This window comes from Oncorhynchus mykiss, unplaced genomic scaffold, assembly GCF_013265735.2.
Source record: "Oncorhynchus mykiss isolate Arlee unplaced genomic scaffold, USDA_OmykA_1.1 un_scaffold_177, whole genome shotgun sequence".
NCBI lineage: Eukaryota > Metazoa > Chordata > Actinopteri > Salmoniformes > Salmonidae > Oncorhynchus > Oncorhynchus mykiss.
Window position 1 is genome coordinate 789,731 of NW_023493671.1, and position 23,716 is coordinate 813,446.

Sequence of the window (23,716 nt, forward strand, 5' to 3'; positions counted from 1 at the left end):
ACCCGGGGGTCTCTGATGGGTCGTCCACCCGGGGGTCTCTGATGGGTCGTCCACCCGGGGGTCTCTGATGGGTCGTACACCCGGGAGTCTCTGATGGGTCGTACACCCGGGGGTCTCTGATGGGTCGTACACCCGGGGGTCTCTGATGGGTCGTACACCCGGGGGTCTGATGGGTCGTCCACCAGGGTCTCTGATGGGTCGTACACCAGGGGTCTGATGGGTCGTACACCGGGGTCTGATGGGTCGTCCACCGGGGTCTGATGGGTCGTCCACCGGGGTCTGATGGGTCGTCCACCGGGGTCTCTGATGGGTCGTCCACCGGGGTCTGATGGGTCGTCCACCGGGGTCTGATGGGTCGTCCACCGGGGTCTGATGGGTCGTCCACCGGGGTCTCTGATGGGTCGTCCACCGGGGTCTCTGATGGGTCGTCCACCGGGGTCTCTGATGGGTCGTCCACCGGGGTCTCTGATGGGTCGTCCACCGGGGTCTCTGATGGGTCGTCCACCAGGGTCTCTGATGGGTCGTCCACCAGGGGTCTCTGATGGGTCGTCCACCAGGGGTCTCTGATGGGTCATCCACCAGGGTCTGATGGGTCGGCCACCAGGGTCTGATGGGTCGGCCACCAGGGGTCTCTGATGATGATCAGTCCTGTATGACCGGCTGCTGTAGTGACTCACTGAAGAGTGGTGCTGAAAACCTGGACGTACACACACACACACACACTCTCAACACACCCACACACACCCACAACACACACACACACACACACATCCCCCCACCCGCACACACACACATCCCCCCACCCACACACCCACAAAACACACACACACACACACACACACACACACACACACATCCCCCCACCCACACCACACCCATACACACCCATCCACTCCTCACCATTGCTGCAGCCTCTGCTCCACCTCCTTGAGGAAGGCCTGGTGTAACTGATAGACTGGATCATAGTTGGTGTTGATCAGAGTCCTCACTGAGTCTGGCAGGATGTCCTCTTTACCCAGCACAGCCTGGAACCACTGAGACAACACACAGCTGTTAGACTACCTCTTTACCCAGCACAGCCTGGAACCACTGAGACACAACACAGCCTGGAACCACTGAGACAACACAGCTGTTAGACTACCTCTTTACCCAGCACAGCCTGGAACCACTGGGACAACACAGCCTGGAACCACTGGGACACAACACAGCTGTTAGACTACCTCTTTACCCAGCACAGCCTGGAACAACTGAGACACAACACAGCTGTTAGACTACCTCTTTACCCAGCACAGCCTGGAACCACTGAGACACAACACAGCCTGGAACCACTGAGACAACACAGCTGTTAGACTACCTCTTTACCCAGCACAGCCTGGAACCACTGGGACAACACAGCCTGGAACCACTGAGACAACACAGCTGTTAGACTACCTCTTTACCCAGCACAGCCTGGAACCACTGGGACACAACACAGCTGTTAGACTACCTCTTTACCCAGCACAGCCTGGAACCACTGAGACAACACAGCTGTTAGACTACCTCTTTACCCAGCACAGCCTGGAACCACTGGGACAACACACAGCTGTTAGACTACCTCTTTACCCAGCACAGCCTGGAACCACTGAGACACAACACAGCCTGGAACCACTGAGACAACACAGCTGTTAGACTACCTCTTTACCCAGCACAGCCTGGAACCACTGGGACACAACACAGCTGTTAGACTACCTCTTTACCCAGCACAGCCTGGAACCACTGGGACAACACAGCCTGGAACCACTGGGACACAACACAGCTGTTAGACTACCTCTTTACCCAGCACAGCCTGGAACCACTGGGACACAACACAGCTGTTAGACTACCTCTTTACCCAGCACAGCCTGGAACCACTGGGACACAACACAGCTGTTAGACTACCTCTTTGCCCAGCACAGCCTGGAACCACTGGGACACAACACAGCTGTTAGACTACCTCTTTACCCAGCACAGCCTGGAACCACTGAGACACAACACAGCTGTTAGACTACCTCTTTACCCAGCACAGCCTGGAACCACTGGGACAACACAGCTGTTAGACTACCTCTTTACCCAGCACAGTCTGGAACCACTGAGACACAACACAGCCTGGAACCACTGAGACACAACACAGCTGTTAGACTACCTCTTTACTCAGCACAGCCTGGAACCACTGGGACACAACACAGCCTGGAACCACTGAGACACAACACAGCTGTTAGACTACCTCTTTACCCAGCACAGCATGGAACCACTGGGACACAACACAGCCTGGAACCACTGCGACAACACAGCTGTTAGACTACCTCTTTACTCAGCACAGCCTGGAACCACTGAGACAACACAGCTGTTAGACTACCTCTTTACTCAGCACAGTCTGGAACCACTGAGACACAACACAGCCTGGAACCACCGGGACACAACACAGCCTGGAACCACTGGGACACAACACAGCCTGGAACCACTGGGACACAACACAGCCTGGAACCACTGGGACACAACACAGCTGTTAGACTACCTCTTTACCCAGCACAGCCTGGAACCACTGGGACACAACACAGCCTGGAACCACTGGGACACAACACAGCTGTTAGACTACCTCTTTACCCAGCACAGCCTGGAACCACTGAGACAACACAGCTGTTAGACTACCTCTTTACTCAGCACAGTCTGGAACCTCTGAGACACAACACAGCCTGGAACCACCGGGACACAACACAGCCTGGAACCACTGGGACACAACACAGCCTGGAACCACTGGGACACAACACAGCCTGGAACCACTGGGACACAACACAGCTGTTAGACTACCTCTTTACCCAGCACAGCCTGGAACCACTGGGACACAACACAGCCTGGAACCACTGGGACACAACACAGCTGTTAGACTTCCTCTTTACCCAGCACAGCCTGGAACCACTGGGACACAACACAGCTGTTAGACTACCTCTTTACCCAGCACAGCCTGGAACCACTGAGACAACACAGCTGTTAGACTACCTCTTTACCCAGCACAGCCTGGAACCACTGAGACACAACACAGCTGTTAGACTACCTCTTTACCCAGCACAGCCTGGAACCACTGAGACACAACACAGCCAGTTGTGGTAGTGGAGCTGGGGGGGTCTAACTAGCTGTATAGGTAGTGTAGCTGGGGGGTCTACAGGACACCAGCTGTATAGGTAGTGTGGCTGGGGGGGTCTACAGAAGACCAGCTGTACAGGTAGTGTATCGGGGGAGGGGGGGGGGGTCTAACCAGCTGTATAGATAGTGTAGCTGGGGGGTCTAACTAGCTGTATAGGTAGTGTAGCTGGGGGGGGGGGGGGGGGGGGGGGGTCTAACCAGCTGTATAGGTAGTGTAGCTGGGGGGGTCTAACCAGCTGTATAGGTAGTGTAGCTGCGGGGTTTTTTAACCAGCTGTATAGGTAGTGTAGCTGCGGGGGGTTTTAACCAGCTGTATAGGTAGTGTAGCTGGGGGGGTCTAACCAGCTGTATAGCTGTGGGGTTTTTTAACCAGCTGTATAGGTAGTGTAGCTGGGGAGGTCTAACCAGCTGTATAGGTAGTGTAGCTGGGGGGGTTTAACCAGCTGTATAGGTAGTGTAGCTGGAGGGGTTTAAGTGTAGCTGGGGGGGTTATTACTAGTCTATCATTGTTATTACTAGTCTAACCATTATTACTAGTCTCACCATTGTTATCACTAGTCTACCATTGTTATTACTAGTATATCATTGTTATTACTAGGCTAACCATTATTACTAGTCTAACCATTATTATCACTAGTCTATCATTGTTATTACTAGGCAAACCATTGTTATTACTAGTCTATCATTGTTATTACTAGTCTATCATTGTTATTACTAGGCTAACCATTATTACTAGTCTAACCATTGTTATTACTAGTCTATCATTGTTATCACTAGTCTATCATTGTTATTACTAGTCTAACCATTATTACTAGTCTATCATTGCTATTACTAGTCTATCATTGTTATTACTAGTCTAACCATTATTATTACTAGTCTATCATTGTTATTACTAGGCTAACCATTATTACTAGTCTAACCATTGTTATTACTAGGCTAACCATTATTACTAGTCTATCATTGTTATCACTAGGCTATCATTGTTATTACTAGTCTAACCATTGTTATCACTAGGCTATCATTGTTATTACTAGTCTATCATTGTTATTACTAGTCTACCATTGTTAGCCTCCAGTATTTCTGCTGCAGTAGTTTGTGTGTCGGGGGGCTAGGGTCAGTTTGTTATATCTGGAGTACTTCTCCTGTCCTATTCGGTGTCCTGTGTGAATTTAAGTGTGCTCTCTCTAATTCTCTCCTTCTCTCTTTCTTTCTCTCTCTCGGAGGACCTGAGCCCTAGGACCATGCCTCAGGACTACCTAACATGATGACTCCTTGCTGTCCCCAGTCCACCTGGCCGTGCTGCTGCTCCAGTTTCAACTGTTCTGCCTTATTATTATTGGACCATGCTGGTCATTTATGAACATTTGAACATCTTGGCCATGTTCTGTTATAATCTCCACCCGGCACAGGCAGAAGAGGACTGGCCACCCCACATAGCCTGGTTCCTCTCTAGGTTTCTTCCTAGGTTTTGGCCTTTCTAGGGAGTTTTTCCTAGCCACCGTGCTTCTACATCTGCATTGCTTGCTGTTTGGGGTTTTAGGCTGGGTTTCTGTACAGCACTTTGAGATATCAGCTGATGTACGAAGGGCTATATAAATACATTTGATTTGATTTGATTTATTACTAGGCTAACCATTATTACTAGTCTAACCATTGTTATCACTAGTCTATCATTGTTATTACTAGGCTAACCATTATTACTAGTCTAACCATTGTTATCACTAGTCTATCATTGTTACTACTAGTCTTACGACAGTTATTACTAGTTTTACCATGGTTACTACTAGTCTTACCACTTATTACTACTAGTCTTACCAGTTACTACTAGTCATACCATGGTTACACCTAGTCTTATCGGTTACTACTAGTCATACCATGGTTACACCTAGTCTTATCGGTTACTACTAGTCTTACCACTTATTACTACTAGTCTTACCATGGTTACTGCTAGTCTTACCATGGTTACTACTAGTCTTACCATGGTTACTACTAGTCTTACCACTTATTACTACTAGTCTTACCACGGTTACTACTAGTCTTACCACTTATTACTACTAGTCTTACCATGGTTACACCTAGTCTTACCACGGTTACACGTAGTCTTACCACGGTTACACCTAGTCTTACCACGGTTACACCTAGTCTTACCACGGTTACACCTAGTTTTACCACGGTTACACCTAGTCTTACCACGGTCACTACTAGACTTACCACTTATTACTACTAGACTTACCACTTATTACTACTAGTCTTACCAGTTACACCTAGTCTTATCGGTTACTACTAGTCTTACCACGGTTACTACTAGTCTTACCACGGTTACACCTAGTCTTACCACGGTTACTACTAGTCTTACCACGGTTACACCTAGTCTTACCACGGTTACTACTAGTCTTACCACGGTTACACCTAGTCTTACCACGGTTACACCTAGTCTTACCACAGTCACTACTAGTCTTACCACGGTTACTACTAGTCTTACCGCAGTTACTACTAGTCTTACCGCGGTTACTACTAGTCTTACCGCGGTTACTACTAGTCTTACCACGGTTACTACTAGTCTTACCGCGGTTACTACTAGTCTTACCACGTATTGCTAGTCTTACCATGGATATAACTAGCCTTATAGTCTTACCACGGTTATTGCTAGTCTTACACAGTTATTACTAGTCTTACCGGGGTTATAGCTAGTCTTACCGGGGTTAAAACTAGCCGTGCCACGGTTATAACTAGTCGTGCCACGGTTATAACTAGCCGTGCCACGGTTATAACTAGTCGTGCCACGGTTATAACTAGTCGTGCCACGGTTATAACTAGTCGTGCCACGGTTATAACTAGTCGTGCCACGGTTATAACTAGCCGTGCCACGTTTATAACTAGTCGTGCCACGGTTATAACTAGCCGTGCCACGTTTATAACTACTCTTACCACGGTTGTAACTAGTCTTACCATGGTTATAACTAGTTTTCCCAGTGTTATAATTAATCTTACCACGGTTATAACTAGTCTTACCATGGTTATAACTAGTCTTATCATGGTTATAACTAGTCTTACCATGGTTATAACTAGTCTTACCATGGTTATAACTAGTTCTCCCAGAGTTATAACTCATCTTACCACGGTTATAACTAGTCTTACCATGGTTATAACTAGTTCTCCCAGAGTTATAATTAATCTTACCATGGTTATAACTAGTTCTCCCAGAGTTATAATTCATCGTATCATGGTTATAACTAGTCTTACCATGGTTATAACTAGTTCTCCCAGAGTTATAATTCATCTTACCACGGTTATAACTAGTCTTACCATGGTTATAACTAGTTCTCCCAGAGTTATAATTCATCTTACCACGGTCATAACTAGTTCTCCCAGAGTTATAACTAGTCTTACCATGGTTATAACTAGTTCTCCCAGAGTTATAATTAATCTTACCACGGTTATAACTAGTCTTACCATGGTTATAACTAGTTCTCCCAGAGTTATAATTCATCTTACCATGGTTATAACTAGTCTTACCATGGTTATAACTAGTTCTCCCAGAGTTATAATTCATCTTACCACGGTTATAACTAGTCTTACCATGGTTATAACTAGTCTTACCATGGTTATAACTAGTTCTCCCAGAGTTATAACTAGTTCTCCCAGAGTTATAACTAGTCTTACCATGGTTATAACTAGTTCTCCCAGAGTTATAATTCATCTTACCATGGTTATAACTAGTCTTACCATGGTTATAACTAGTTCTCCCAGAGTTATAACTCATCTTACCACGGTTATAACTAGTCTTACCATGGTTATAACTAGTCTTACCATGGTTATAACTAGTCTTACCATGGTTATAACTAGTTCTCCCAGAGTTATAATTCATCTTACCACGGTTATAACTGCCAGGTCCTTCTGAAAGGTTCTCTCTGTGGTGAGAAGCTCCTTGGCGATGAAGTAGGCCTTGTCAGTCGGACACTTCTGGAAGAAAGAGGGAGAAAATGTCCAACACAACATTAATACCCTCAAACACCAAGTTAGGCGGATTAGAGCAAATGGCGTTAAACTATTAGTCTTTCTTGTGTTTTGTTTCAGTCAAAGCATATTTCCTGCTTCAGCTAACCATCCTCAAATCTCAATAGAAATGAGGAGGTTTGGGTGTAATGGCGACGTTACAGGCCTACTATAATATGCTATTATGTTCGGCTCAGTTATGTAACATCCTAACTCATCATAAGTCTTTGTCTGGCGAAATGTGATCTGGACAGACATCGAGTCAGCTTTGATCTAACTTTACGACATGAGCACCATTGTGAGAAGTGATAATCTTCCATTTGTAATAATAATAATAATAATAAGTGATGAGTAGAACTATTAGATGTAGGCAACAGATCTTGATGAGATCTAGCCTGGTAAAGTGGGATAACACAGTTCCTTACAGACTCTCACTAGCCTGGTAAAGTGGGATAACACAGTTCCTTACAGACTCTCACTAGCCTGGTAAAGTGGGATAACACAGTTCCTTACAGACTCTCACTAGCCTGGTAAAGTGGGATAACACAGTTCCTTACAGACTCTCACTAGCCTGGTAAAGTGGGATAACACAGTTCCTTACAGACTCTCCTTAGCCTGGTAAAGTGGGATAACACAGCTCCTTACAGACTCTCACTAGCCTGGTAAAGTGGGATAACACAGTTCCTTACAGACTCTCCCTAGCCTGGTAAAGTGGGATAACACAGTTCCTTACAGACTCTCCCTAGCCTGGTAAAGTGGGATAACACAGCTCCTTACAGACTCTCCCTAGCCTGGTAAAGTGGGATAATACAGTTCCTTACAGACTCTCCCTAGCCTGGTAAAATGGGATAACACAGTTCCTTACAGACTCTCCCTAGCCTGGTAAAGTGGGATAACACAGTTCCTTACAGACTCTCCCTAGCCTGGTAAAGTGGGATAACACAGCTCCTTACAGACTCTCCCTAGCCTGGGAAAGTGGGATACCACAGTTCCTTACAGACTCTCCCTAGCCTGGTAAAGTGGGATAACACAGTTCCTTACATACTCTCCCTAGCCTGGTAAAGTGGGATAACACAGTTCCTTACATACTCTCCCTAGCCTGGTAAAGTGGGATAACACAGCTCCTTACAGACTCTCCCTAGCCTGGTAAAGTAGGATAACACAGTTCCTTACAGACTCTCCCTAGCCTGGTAAAGTGGGATAACACAGTTCCTTACAGACTCTCCCTAGCCTGGTAAAGTGGGATAACACAGCTCCTTACAGACTCTCCCTAGCCTGCTAAAGTGGGATAACACAGTTCCTTACAGACTCTCCCTAGCCTGGTAAAGTGGGATAACACAGCTCCTTACAGACTCTCCCTAGCCTGGTAAAGTGGGATAACACAATTCCTTACAGACTCTCCCTAGCCTGGTAAAGTGGGATACCACAGTTCTAACAAAGTAGAACAGTACTGTCCTCTGGGCTGGATCGCTCTCTCAAGAGTATGGGGACATGTCCTCCCCCTCCTCCAATCTCTCCTTCACTCTCTCCCACCCTCCCTCCCTGAAAGACAAACCTTCCTCCGAACCTCGTCCTCGTCATCCGTGCGGACGTAGCCAGCGTCAGTGAACAGGGGGGATGAGAGGGGGGAGGAATGGGCGTTGATGGGCGAGGGCTGGTGCCCGTTGGAGCTCTGACCCGGGCCGAAGGGAAAGGCTTTCTGCCCGTTCACCACCACTGGAGGGCTGCCTGAGATCACACCTGGAAGAGAGGAGGGGACAGGAACGAGTCAGAGCTGCCTGAGATCACACCTGGAAGAGAGGAGGGGACAGGAACGAGTCAGAGAGATCAGAGCTGCCTGAGATCACACCTGGAAGAGAGGAGGGGACAGGAACGAGTCAGAGAGATCAGAGCTGCCTGAGATCACACCTGGAAGAGAGGAGGGGACAGGAACGAGTCAGAGAGATCAGAGCTGCCTGAGATCACACCTGGAAGAGAGGAGGGGACAGGAACGAGTCAGAGCTACCTGAGATCACACCTGGAAGAGAGGAGGGGACAGGAACGAGTCAGAGCTGCCTGAGATCACACCTGGAAGAGAGGAGGGGACAGGAACGAGTCAGAGAGATCAGAGCTGCCTGAGATCACACCTGGAAGAGAGGAGGGGACAGGAACGAGTCAGAGAGATCAGAGCTGCCTGAGATCACACCTGGAAGAGAGGAGGGGACAGGAACGAGTCAGAGAGATCAGAGCTGCCTGAGATCACACCTGGAAGAGAGGAGGGGACAGGAACGAGTCAGAGAGATCAGAGCTGCCTGAGATCACACCTGGAAGAGAGGAGGGGACAGGAACGAGTCAGAGAGATCAGAGCTGCCTGAGATCACACCTGGAAGAGAGGAGGGGACAGGAACGAGTCAGAGAGATCAGAGCTGCCTGAGATCACACCTGGAAGAGAGGAGGGGACAGGAACGAGTCAGAGAGATCAGAGCTGTAAAGTGTCCAGTTGAATGTAATGTAATGTAAAGGCTCCAGTTGAATGTAAAGTGTCCAGTTGAATGTAAAGTGTCAAGTTGAATGTAAAGGCTCCAGTTGAATGTAAAGTGAACACAGCAGAGAGACAGAGGAAACATCCTGGAGAGAAGCAGAACAGTGGAACACAGTAGATAGACAGAGGAAACAGCCTGGAGAGAATCACAACAGTGGAACACAGCAGAAAGACAGAGGAAACAGCCTTGAGAGAAGCACAACAGTGGAACACAGCAGAGAGACAGAGGAAACAGCCTGGAGAGAAGCAGAACAGTGGAACACAGTAGATAGACAGAGGAAACAGCCTGGAGAGAATCACAACAGTGGAACACAGCAGAAAGACAGAGGAAACAGCCTGGAGAGAAGCACAACAGTGGACACAGTAGAGAGACAGAGGAAACAGCCTTGAGAGAAGCACAACAGTGGAACACAGCAGAGAGACAGAGGAAACAGCCTGGAGAGAAGCAGAACAGTGGAACACAGTAGATAGACAGAGGAAACAGCCTGGAGAGAATCACAACAGTGGAACACAGCAGAAAGACAGAGGAAACAGCCTGGAGAGAAGCACAACAGTGGAACACAGTAGAGAGACAGAGGAAACAGCCTTGAGAGAAGCACAACAGTGGAACACAGCAGAGAGACAGAGGAAACATCCTGGAGAGAAGCAGAACAGTGGAACACAGTAGATAGACAGAGGAAACAGCCTAGAGAGAATCACAACAGTGGAACACAGCAGAAAGACAGAGGAAACAGCCTTGAGAGAAGCACAACAGTGGAACACAGCAGAGAGACAGAGGAAACAGCCTGGAGAGAAGCAGAACAGTGGAACACAGTAGATAGACAGAGGAAACATCCTGGAGAGAAGCACAACAGTGGAACACAGTAGAGAGACAGAGGAAACAGCCTGGAGAGAAGCACAACGGTGGAACACAGCAGAGAGACAGAGGAAACAGCCTGGAGAGAAGCACAACAGTGCTGGCAGAAAAACAGCATTCAACGGCATAGAAGCTTTGAACATAGTCTGATTTATTTGTCATGTTTTTAATTCTAAATATAATGTGTTGTCAGAGAATGTAATCAAACAAGTGACAATGATGAGGATGAAGCGGCGGCCATGTTGGATTTGCAAAAGAACAGAAATCAGGATCAGGGCCGAAAGGAACAACAATGAGATGTCTATCTTGTTTACATGCCAGGAGTCAAGCCAAGCAGACAGCAAAGAGGAAGGGGGAGGGGGGTCAGACAGACTGATGATTTGGATGACTGCTGATACAGGGGGGAGGGATTGGGCTGGGTCGGTGTTCGGGGAGGGCAGAAGGAACATCAAACACGGCTGATAAAATAAAAATAACCAATGAACTGCTCCTAACATTCTCAACGTGTATTGATCCTGACTAATCCACAAACTACTGCTTAGTATTTCACCAACTAAGTGTACTGAGCTACATTTAGATATTTATTTAACTAGGCAAGTCAGTTAAGAACAAATTCTTATTTACAATGATGGCCTAGGAACAGTGGGTTAACTGCCTTGTTCAGGGGCAGAACGACAGATTTTTACCTTGTCAGCTCGGGGATTCGATCTTGCAACCTTTCGGTTACTAGTGCAACGCTCTATCCACTAGGCTACCTGCCGCCCTCATGGGCCTAACCCTAACCCTAACCCTCATGGGCCTAACCCTAACCCTAACCTTAACCCTCATGGGCCTAACCCTAACCCTAACCCTCATGGGCCTAACCCTAACCCTCATGGGCCTAACCCTAACCCTAACCCTCATGGGCCTAACCCTAACCCTCATGGGCCTAACCCTAACCCTAACCTTAACCCTCATGGGCCTAACCCTAACCCTAACCCTCATGGGCCTAACCCTAACCCTCATGGGCCTAACCCTAACCCTAACCCTCATGGGCCTAACCCTAACCCTCATGGGCCTAACCCTAACCCTAACCCTAACCCTCATGGGCCTAACCTTAACCCTCATGGGCCTAACCCTAACCCTCATGGGCCTAACCCTAACCCTCATGGGCCTAACCCTAACCCTCATGGGCCTAACCCTAACCCTCATGGGCCTAACCCTAACCCTCATGGGCCTAACCCTAACCCTAACCCTCATGGGCCTAACCCTAACCCTAACCCTCATGGGCCTAACCCTAACCCTAACCCTCATGGGCCTAACCCTAACCCTAACCCTAACCCTCATGGGCCTAACCCTAACCCTCATGGGCCTAACCCTAACCCTAACCCTCATGGGCCTAACCCAACCCAAAGTATAATGTCACAAACTACAAGTCTAAAGTGTGTATAAAAAATAAGCCCCCCCCACGATAGTAAAAGTGCTGTACAGAATTAAAATATATAAATTGTAGATTTAGAAGGCTGATTGGCCTCCAGTTAAAGTAACGATTTATACGCCTCTAACCCCGAGGGAGGTGCTAACCGTGGCAGGGAGCTAACCCTGAGGGAGGCGCTAACCGTGGCAGGGAGCTAACCCAGAGGGAGGTGCTAAATGTGGCAGGGAGTTAACCCTGAGGGAGGCGCTAACCGTGGCAGGGAGCTAACCCCGAGGGAGGTGCTAACCATGGCAGGGAGCTAACCCCGAGGGAGGTGCTAACCGTGGCAGGGAGCTAACCCTGAGGGAGGCGCTAACCGTGGCAGGGCGCTAACCCTGGGGGAGGGGCTAACAGTGCAGGGTGCTAACCCTGAGGGAGGCTCTAACAGTGGCAGGGTGCTAACCCTGAGGGAGGCTCTAACAGTACAGGGCGCTAACCCTGGGGGAGGCTCTAACAGTGCCAGGGAGCTAACCCTGGGGGAGGGGCTAACAGTAACCCCCAGGGGTTCATCCTCATCATTGACATGTGTGTGTGAGCGTTTGCCTCTGGCCTCGTTCTCTATCTATACCAGAACAGTGGATGTAGGAGATAGAAGAGCTGCTGCCTTCAGATGCCTGCCGGACTGGACCTGAGATCTGCTGCTCTGGGTGTCCCGTGGTGGAGGGTAGGGCCTGGGCCTCTGGTCCCCCTGGTCCAGCCTGGTGGCCGTTGGTCACTGTAGGGTCGTCCACCGGGGCCTGGAGGGTCAACCTGAGAGGAGAGTCTGTCTGGTTCACTGAGACACTCTGGAGAGGAGGGAGAGAGAGAAGTTAAAGGGATACTCTGTGAAATAAAGACCAGAACACACACTAACTCTAAACCTTCTCCTATGAATCAAAGAGAGTAAGGTCACCGTGATATACTGACCTCTTGTGGCACTGTGGATGTCTTTCTATCCTGGGGTGTCAGGCTGCTGCCGGACACCTTCTTACTGTGTTTCCTGGTGGGGAGAGGAGACAGGCGAGGCTTAGTCTATCAACTGTTGAGGTAAAGGGACATTGACATGGGAACCTGGAGCCACAAACACGCCTCAGGGGAAGAGAGGCTGACATCCAGACCAGGTGAAGTCTCACCTTTCAAAAGGGACCTTTTGGAACTCTGAGTCCTTGACGTAATCGAAAACCTGCTTCTGTGTCCGACCGCTGCAGATATAAAGAGACAGAACATGTGTTGAAACACAGAGGTCTGATGAAGCAGCACAGTCCCTGTAAAAGGATTGTCAGTGAAAGACCCTGATACAATAGGAAAGGTTACATTGTTGAGTCCAGTATCAATCTGTGTTGTTGTTGCTGGTTAATATACATTTATCATGCAGTGTCCACTCAGGCCCCTCCTCTACAAGCTAAACCCAGCCACTCAGCCAGCCTACCTAAAACCTTTACAAGCTCCACCCAGCCAGCCTACCCAAACATCTACAAGCTCCACCCACCCAGCCAGCCTACCTAAACCTCTACAAGCTCCACCCACCCACCCAGCCAGCCTACCTAAACCTCTACAAGCTCCACCCAGTCAGCCTACCCAAACCTCTACAAGCTCCACCCACCCACCCACCCAGCCAGCCAGCCTACCTAAACCTCAACAAGCTCCACCCAGTCAGCCTACCCAAACCTCTACAAGCTCCACCCACCCAGCCAGCCTACCTAAACCTTTACAAGCTCCACCCAGCCAGCCTACCCAAACCTCTACAAGCTCCACCCAGCCAGCCTACCTAAATCTCTACAAGCTCCACCCAGCCAGCCAGCCTACCTAAACCTCAACAAGCTCCACCCAGTCAGCCTACCTAAATCTCTACAAGCTCCACCCACCCACCCAGCCAGCCTACCTAAACCTCTACAAGCTCCACCCACCCACCCAGCCAGCCTACCTAAACCTCTACAAGCTCCACCCAGCCACCCAGCCAGCCTACCTAAACCTCTACAAGCTCCACCCACCCACCCAGCCAGCCTACCTAAACCTGAAGGAGGACCCTCTGGTGAAGAGAACAGCTTTGGCTTTGGGTTTGGGTTCCTCAAACAGTCTGAAGAAGGCGTGGTACTCCACACATATTTTCCAGAAGATCTTACAGCAGTCTCTACTGGCCATCACAAACTCCAGAGTGTCCTGGTATGCACTCTGCTGCAGGCGGGCACAGCACAGACATCGTCAATACATAGCTTAGCATTGGTTAGAACAGGAGAAACAAGGGCTGTGTTCATCTACGCCACTGATAAAACACTGTGTTGGAACTAACCATCGAATAGTGCTGTGAATTTACTGAGAAATAAATCAACACCCTTTCAACCAATCAGAATGTAGTATTCTGCCAAGCCGTGGTATAAGGACTTACATTGAGGTCTGGTCTGAGTTTGATGAGAAAACGTTTCCTCTTGAAGCTGAGCTTGCGGACTTTAGACCAGTTAAAAGCATTGATCTTAGTGTGTCCCTATAGGAGAGAGTTTAGACCAGTTAAAAGCATTGATCTTAGTGTGTCCCTATAGGAGAGAGTTTAGACCAATTAAAAGCATTGATCTTAGTGTGTCCCTATAGGAGAGAGTGTAGACCAATTAAAAGCATTGATCTTAGTGTGTCCCTATAGGAGAGAGGAGTTTCAGTTGGTTGGACAACATTCATACAGACAGGACATAAGATTGTGTATCACAGAGAAAACTTCCCAGACAGTCTTCTGCCTTTTATTTACGGTCGATGGTTGATTTGCTGCTAAGAAACCACTACTGAAGGACACCAATAAGAAGAGACTTGCCTGGTCCAAAAAACATGAGCAATGGATATTAGACCGATGGAAATCTGTCCTCTGGACTGATGAGTACAAATTTGAGATGTTTGGTTCCAACCGCTGTGCGTTTGTGAGAAGCAGAGTAGGTGTACGGATGATCTCTTCGTGTATGGGTCCTGCGTCAGACGGCCTCCACAATCACCCGACCTCAACCCAATTGAGATGGTTTGGGATGAGTTGGAGCGCAGAGTGAAGGAAAAACAAGTGCTCAGCATATGTGGGAACTCCTTCAAGACGGTTGGAAAGGCATTCCAGGTGAAGCTGGTTGAGAGAATGCCAAGAGTGTGCAAAGGGTGGCTACTTTGAAGAATCTAAATGGTAAAATATGCTGGAGGGGTGTAAAGCTCGCCGCCATTGGACTCTGGAGCAGTGGAAATGTGTTCTCTGGAGCGATGAATCACACTTCACATCTGGCAGTCTGGCGGACTAACCTGGGTTTGGCTGATGCCAGGACAATGTTACTTGCAGCAAAACATAATGCCAACTGTAAAGTTTGGTGGAGGAATAATGGTCTGGGGCTGTTTTTCATGGTTCAGGCCCTTTAGATCCAATCATGTAGTGTATATATAGTGGGGCAAAAAAGTATTTAGTCAGCCACCAATTGTGCAAGTTCTCCCACTTAAAAAGATGAGAGAGGCCTGCAATTTATCATAGGTACACTTCAACTATGACAGAGAAAATGAGAAAAAAAATCCAGAAAATCACATTGTAGGATTTTTAATGAATTTATTTGCAAATTATGGTGGAACATAAGAGAACAGCACAATTGGTGGCTGACTAAATACTTTTTTGCCCCACTATATATACACTACATGATATACATACAAATACAAACACTGTATATATTTGTGTGTGTGTAAAGAAAAGCTGACTCAAGAGCAGCCAGCCCAGTATTCCTGGCCAGCCGGGCATTCGTGGCCAGCCCAGTATTCGTGGCCAGCCCAGTATTCGTGGCCAGCCCAGTATTCCTGGCCAGCCGGGCATTCGTGGCCAGCCGGGCATTCGTGGCCAGCCGGGCATTCGTGGCCAGCCGGGCATTCGTGGCCAGCCGGGCATTCGTGGCCAGCCGGATATTCGTGCGGTTGAGTCCGTTTCTGCTGTAACATGGACTCTACAAAGTGATGAAACGTTGTTGCTCCTTGGTAAGCTTGGTGCTAGACAGACGAGTCTCCCCTTTTTCCTTCTCCAAATGGTTATTACGGTGACCGTGGTCATTTGGCTGACCAATAACCATCATCCAATATTCCATGCCAGTCACAGCCCTAAGTGGTATGACGTGGATTCCTATGCTGAATACAACAGGTGTAGTAGACCTCACAGTGAAATGCTGAATACAACAGGTGTAGTAGACCTCACAGTGAAATGCTGAATACAACAGGTGTAGTAGACCTCACAGTGAAATGCTGAATACAACAGGTGTAGTAGACCTCACAGTGAAATGCTGAATACAACAGGTGTAGTAGACCTCACAGTGAAATGCTGAATACAACCGGTGTAGTAGACCTCACAGTGAAATGCTGAATACAACCGGTGTAGTAGACCTTACAGTGAAATGCTGAATACAACAGGTGTAGTAGACCTTACAGTGAAATGCTGAATACAACAGGTGTAGTAGACCTCACAGTGAAATGCTGAATACAACAGGTGTAGTAGACCTCACAGTGAAATGCTGAATACAACAGGTGTAGTAGACCTCACAGTGAAATGCTGAATACAACAGGTGTAGTAGACCTTACAGTGAAATGCTGAATACAACAGGTGTAGTAGACCTTACAGTGAAATGCTGAATACAACAGGTGTAGTAGACCTCACAGTGAAATGCTGAATACAACAGGTGTAGTAGACCTTACAGTGAAATGCTGAATACAACAGGTGTAGTAGACCTCACAGTGAAATGCTGAATACAACAGGTGTAGTAGACCTCACAGTGAAATGCTGAATACAACAGGTGTAGTAGACCTCACAGGGAAATGCTGAATACAAGCCCTTAACCAACAATGCAGTTTTAAGAAAATGCATTTAAAAAAGGTAAGAGATCAGAAATGAACTCCCACGTTCCTGGTGGATAAACATCTGGAGCACATACAGTACCTGAAACACCAGCAGTCCAATATGAGACACAGCCAGACTGAGCTTGGTCCCCTCTCGGTCCTTAGCAGGGTGGAGCCTGACTCCGTACATCTCCAACCGCCGGGCGATCTCCAGTAGCTGATAGTCTGACTCCGCTGGTGTCTGTCCTCTGGGGACACACAGGACACATACCAACACTTCATCATATCATAGTCTGACTCTAATGGCGTCTGTCCTCTGGGGACACACAGGACACATACCAACACTTTATCATATAATAGTCAGACTCTAATGGCGTCTGTCCTCTGGGGACACACAGGACACATACCAACACTTTATCATATCATAGTCTGACTCTAATGGCGTCTGTCCTCTGGGGACACACAGGACATATACCAACGCGTTAGCGTTTTAACATCACGTTGGACAGTTTCCACTGTTCCTTCTGTACAAATGTCATAAAAATGTTGACTAATTCAGTGCAACAAACCGCCTTAAAAAGAAATCTGATCACTGTATGAAACTAATAACTAAAATAATCAATTAATATAAAACTAATAGAATCCATTAAACTAATAGAATCCATTAAACTAATAGAATCCATTAAACTAATAGAATCCATTAAACTAATAGAATCCATTAAACTAATAGAATCCACTAAACTAATAGAATCCACTAAACTAATAGAATCCATTAAACTAATAGAATCCACTAAACTAATAGAATCCATTAAACTAATAGAATCCACTAAACTAATAGAATCCATTAAACTAATAGAATCCATTAAACTAATAGAATCCACTAAACTAATAGAATCCATTAAACTAATAGAATCCATTAAACTAATAGAATCCATTAAACTAATAGAATCCATTAAACTAATAGAATCTACTAAACTAATAGAATCCATTAAACTAATAGAATCCACTAAACTAATAGAATCCATTAAACTAATAGAATCCATTAAACTAATAGAATCCATTAAACTAATAGAATCCACTAAACTAATAGAATCCACTAAACTAATAGAATCCACTAAACTAATAGAATCCATTAAACTAATAGAATCCATTAAACTAATAGAATCCACTAAACTAATAGAATCCACTAAACTAATAGAATCCACTAAACTAATAGAATCCATTAAACTAATAGAATCCATTAAACTAATAGAATCCACTAAACTAATAGAATCCACTAAACTAATAGAATCCACTAAACTAATAGAATCCATTAAACTAATAGAATCCACTAAACTAATAGAATCCACTAAACTAATAGAATCCACTAAACTAATAGAATCCACTAAACTAATAGAATCCACTAAACTAATAGATCCATGTATATTAAACTAATAGAATCCATTAAACTAATAGAATCCACTAAACTAATAGAATCCATTAAACTACTAGAATCCACTAAACTAATAGAATCCATTAAACTAATAGAATCCACTAAACTAATAGAATCCATTAAACTAATAGATCCATGTATATTAAACTACTAGAATCCACTAAACTAATAGAATCCATTAAACTAATAGAATCCACTAAACTAATAGAATCCACTAAACTAATAGAATCCACTAAACTAATAGAATCCATTAAACTAATAGAATCCATTAAACTAATAGAATCCATTAAACTAATAGAATCCATTAAACTAATAGAATCCATTAAACTAATAGAATCCACTAAACTAATAGAATCCACTAAACTAATAGAATCCATTAAACTAATAGAATCCATTAAACTAATAGAATCCATTAAACTAATAGAATCCATTAAACTAATAGAATCCACTAAACTAATAGAATCCACTAAACTAATAGAATCCATTAAACTAATAGAATCCACTAAACTAATAGAATCCATTAAACTACTAGAATCCACTAAACTAATAGAATCCATTAAACTAATAGAATCCACTAAACTAATAGAATCCACTAAACTAATAGAATCCACTAAACTAATAGAATCCACTAAACTAATAGAATCCACTAAACTAATAGAATCCACTAAACTAATAGATCCATGTATATTAAACTAATAGAATCCATTAAACTAATAGAATCCACTAAACTAATAGAATCCATTAAACTACTAGAATCCACTAAACTAATAGAATCCATTAAACTAATAGAATCCACTAAACTAATAGAATCCACTAAACTAATAGAATCCATTAAACTAATAGAATCCATTAAACTAATAGAATCCATTAAACTAATAGAATCCATTAAACTAATAGAATCCATTAAACTAATAGAATCCACTAAACTAATAGAATCCATTTATATTAAACTAATAGAAACCATTAAACTAATAGAATCCATTAAACTAATAGAATACATGTATATTAAACTACTAGAATCCACTAAACTAATAGAATCCATTAAACTAATAGAATCCACTAAACTAATAGAATCCACTAAACTAATAGAATCCATTAAACTAATAGAATCCATTAAACTAATAGAAACCATTAAACTAATAGAATCCATTAAACTAATAGAATCCATTAAACTAATAGAAACCATTAAACTAATAGAATCCATTAAACTAATAGAATCCATTAAACTAATAGAATCCATTAAACTAATAGAATCCACTAAACTAATAGAATCCATTAAACTAATAGAATCCATTAAACTAATAGAAACCATTAAACTAATAGAATCCATTAAACTAATAGAATCCACTAAACTAATAGAATCCACTAAACTAATAGAATCCATTAAACTAATAGAATCCATTAAACTAATAGAAACCATTAAACTAATAGAATCCATTAAACTAATAGAATCCATTAAACTAATAGAATCCATTAAACTAATAGAATCCACTAAACTAATAGAATCCATTAAACTAATAGAATCCACTAAACTAATAGAATCCACTAAACTAATAGAATCCACTAAACTAATAGAATCCACTAAACTAATAGAATCCATTAAACTAATAGAATCCATTAAACTAATAGAATCCACTAAACTAATAGAATCCACTAAACTAATAGAATCCACTAAACTAATAGAATCCACTAAACTAATAGAATCCACTAAACTAATAGAATCCATTAAACTAATAGAATCCATAAACTAATAGAATCCATTAAACTAATAGAATCCACTAAACTAATAGAATCCATTAAACTAATAGAAACCATGAACTTAATGCTTGCTTAACCAATATGTTGGATAATATATTGCCCTCCGCCTCCCCACCAACACACGAGAGACTTTGAGTTACTAAATCTGCTGAGTGGAAATAGTTTCCTGTTTCCTGTATGTGGGCCTGAATTAGGCACTTCCATCCTTCCTGCTCTGATCTGGGCTGGCTGGTCTCCTGAGGGACAGTGGTTGGTTTGGGGGGTGGAGAGGGGCCCGGTTTGGTAAGATAGACACAGAGGGTGGAGGGGATAGAGGGGGTTGGTAGGGCAGACAGAGAGTGTAGAGGGGGTTGGTAGGGCAGACAGAGAGGGGGGAGGGGGTTGGTAGGGCAGACAGAGAGGGGGGAGGGGGGTGGTAGGGCAGACACAGAGGGAAGAGAATGTAGAGGGGGTTGGTAGGGCAGACACAGAGTGTAGAGGGAGTAGGTAAGGCAGACAGAGCGTGTAGAGGGAGTAGGTAGGACAGACACAGAGGGTGAGGGGGTAGAGGGGGTTGGTAGGGCAGACACAGAGGGAAGAGAGGGTAGAGGGGGTTGGTAGGGCAGACAGAGTGTAGAGGGGGTAGAGGGGGTTGGTAGGGCAGACAGAATGTAGAGGGGGTAGAGGGGGTTGGTAGGGCAGACAGAGAGTGTAGAGGGAGTAGAGGGGGTTGGTAGGGCAGACACAGAGGGAAGAGGAGGTAGAGGGGGTTGGTAGGGCAGACACAGAGTGTAGAGGGAGTAGGTAAGGCAGACAGAGAGTGTAGAGGGAGTAGGTAGGACAGACACAGAGGGTGAGGGGGTAGAGGGTGTTGGTAGGGCAGACACAGAGGGAAGAGAGGGTAGGTAGGACAGACACAGAGGGAACAGAGGGTAGAGGGGGTTGGTAGGGCAGATAGAGGGAGTAAAAGGGGGCATGGAAGACTAGGGGTAGGGTCATCTGATCCTAAATCTGTGGTCAGGGACAACGTCTACACCCAGGGAAGACTAGGGGTCATCTGATCCTAGATCTGTGGTCAGGGACAACGTCTACACCCAGGGAAGACTAGGGGTCATCTGATCCTAGATCTGTGGTTAGGGACAACGTCTACACCCAGGGAAGACTTGGGGTCATCTGATCCTAAATCTGTGGTTAGGGACAACCTCTACACCCAGGGAAGACTAGGGGTAGGGTCATCTGATCCTAGATCTGTGGTTAGGGACAACGTCTACACCCAGGGAAGACTATGGGTCATCTGATCCTAGATCTGTGGTTAGGGACAACGTCTACACCCAGGGAAGACTAGGGGTCATCTGATCCTAGATCTGTGGTTAGGGACAACGTCTACACCCAGGGAAGACTAGGGGTCATCTGATCCTAGATCTGTGGTTAGGGACAACGTCTACACCCAGGGAAGACTAGGGGTCATCTGATCCTAGATCTGTGGTTAGGGACAACGTCTACACCCAGGGAAGACTAGGGGTCATCTGATCCTAGATCTGTGGTTAGGGGCAACGTCTATACCCAGGGAAGACTAGGGGTAGGGTCATCTGATCCTAGATCTGTGGTTAGGGACAACGTCTACACCCAGGGAAGACTAGGGGTCATCTGATCCTAGATCTGTGGTTAGGGACAACGTCTACACCCAGGGAAGACTAGGGGTCATCTGATCCTAGATCTGTGGTTAGGGACAACGTCTACACCCAGGGAAGACTAGGGGTAGGGTCATCTGATCCTAGATCTGTGGTTAGGGATAACGTCTACACCCAGGGAAAACTAAAGCCTAGGACTGGTGCCCATCTCTGGGAGGAAAGGCTGGGAGAGAGAGCAGAGGAGGGAGGGATGAGAGGGAGGAAGTGGTCCTGGCACACACCCAAGGAATGGATGAGTCATCTCAGCTGGAATTCTGGGAAAGGAAGGACAGGGACAGTCTTGTTCCATCAGTCCCACAATAGTTTTACAGGGAATGCTGGAAGGCAGGGGGCGCTTTATGGATTACCATCTCTAACCATCTGTGTGGGCGCAGGGACAGAGACAGGGACGGGGACGGGGACAGGGACAGAGACAGGGACAGAGACAGGGAAAGGGACAGAGACAGAGACAGGGACAAAGACAGAGACAGGGACGGGGACAGAGACAGGGATGGGGACAGAGACAAAGACAGAGACAGGGACAAAGACAGGGACAGGGAAAGAGACAGGGACAGGGACAAAGACAGGGACCGGGACAGGGACGTTACCTGTCAGATTAACAACAACACTGCTCTGACGCTGGCTGGATGCTAGACACTACAGTACTGCATTACATAACACTGGGCCTTGGCTACTGATGTTCATCAAGCTTCATCTACAGCACCTAAATCACCATCTAACTTCTCATCTTCCTGATGTAATCTGTCATGTGCCTTTTTACTGAGAAATGGCTTCTGTCTGGCCAGTCTACCGTTAAAGGCCTGATTGGTGGAGTGCTGCAGAGATGGTTGTCCTTCTGGAAGGTTCTCCTATCTCCACAGAGGAACTCTGGAGCTCTGTCAGAGTGACTATCGGGTCTTGGTCACCTCCCTGACCAAGGCCCTTCTCCCCCGATTGCTTAGTTTGGCCGGGCGGCCAGTTCGAGGCAGAATCTTAGTGGTTACAAACGTTTCATTTATAAGGCCACTGTGTTCTTGGAGACCTTTCCCCAGATCTGTACTTCGGACACAGTCCTTGCAAACATTTCTAAAAACCTGTTTTTGCTTTGACATTATGGGGTATTGTGTATAGATATGAGAAAAATTATAATTTTGAATCCATTTTAGAATAAGGCTGTAACGTAACAAAAAGTGGATTAAAGTCGAGGGTTCTGAATATTTTCCAAAGGCACGGTACCCCCCCCCCCCCTCCCCAAAACATTTGATTGGTTACTGATTAGTATACGGTTGAATCAAACATACATTTTACAATCTGCAAATGCTTGAATTTCCCACTTTAATTACTGAACAAGTAAATCCGTGATTTCCACCAGCCAACGTTGTACGTAGCAGCATTGTGACGCCGTAGGCCTGTAGCTCCGAGAAACACGAGGCGAAACACGACAACCCAATCTAAATAAACACGTCTCCATTAAAGCCAAACAACACATCATCTGGTAGCCTGTCGATAGGCAACCGCGTAGACATCGCAATTTCAGACCCGCGGACAGCGATCGGTAGTCGACACTTTGTATGTGACCCAAACTCCAACTTTGCAGGAGGGTCCAGAGAAAAAGGTAGAGTGACTCACACGTGCTTGTGGTGGTACTCTGTGATCTTGTCCATCAGAGCGTCCTGGTTAGGCATGTACTTGTTGTGAAGAAGGTGCTGAAAACTCTGGACCTCGTCAAAGTCCCCGATCTCAGCTGTGGAGAGAAGAGAGGAGAGACCGAGAAAGAGGGAAAGATAGGAGAGAGTAGAAGAGAGAGGAGAGGGAGGAGAGAGACGAGAGGGAGGAGAGACGAGAGGGAGGAGAGAGACGAGAGGGAGGAGAGAGACGAGAGAGAGGAGAGACGAGAGAGAGGAGAGACGAGAGGGAGGAGACGAGAGAGAGGAGAGACGAGAGAGAGAGGAGAGACGAGCGGGAGGAGAGACGAGAGGGAGGAGAGAGACGAGAGTCGAGAGAGAGACGACAGAGACGAGAGAGAGGAGAGAGACAAGAGAGACGAGAGAGACGAGAGAGACGAGAGAGACGAGAGGGAGGAGAG

The 23,716-nt window shown here is 46.0% G+C and overlaps 1 protein-coding gene across 2 annotated transcripts in view; it reads right to left on the bottom strand.

The window, feature by feature from the left end:
* The window catches only part of LOC110513522 (FERM, ARHGEF and pleckstrin domain-containing protein 1), a 113,772-nt gene that overhangs the window by 25,066 nt on the left and 64,990 nt on the right, over nt 1-23,716 (bottom strand). For both annotated transcript variants that reach the window (XM_036972579.1, XM_036972580.1), the window contains exons 7-16: nt 23,260-23,374; nt 16,892-17,039; nt 14,354-14,449; nt 13,976-14,142; nt 13,101-13,169; nt 12,895-12,967; nt 12,557-12,773; nt 8,711-8,895; nt 7,033-7,122; nt 901-1,034 (exon numbers count right to left, since the gene is read on the bottom strand). In XM_036972579.1, coding sequence (XP_036828474.1) covers nt 901-1,034; nt 7,033-7,122; nt 8,711-8,895; nt 12,557-12,773; nt 12,895-12,967; nt 13,101-13,169; nt 13,976-14,142; nt 14,354-14,449; nt 16,892-17,039; nt 23,260-23,374 — 1,294 coding nt within the window. The remainder of the gene's footprint in view (nt 1-900; nt 1,035-7,032; nt 7,123-8,710; nt 8,896-12,556; nt 12,774-12,894; nt 12,968-13,100; nt 13,170-13,975; nt 14,143-14,353; nt 14,450-16,891; nt 17,040-23,259; nt 23,375-23,716) is intronic.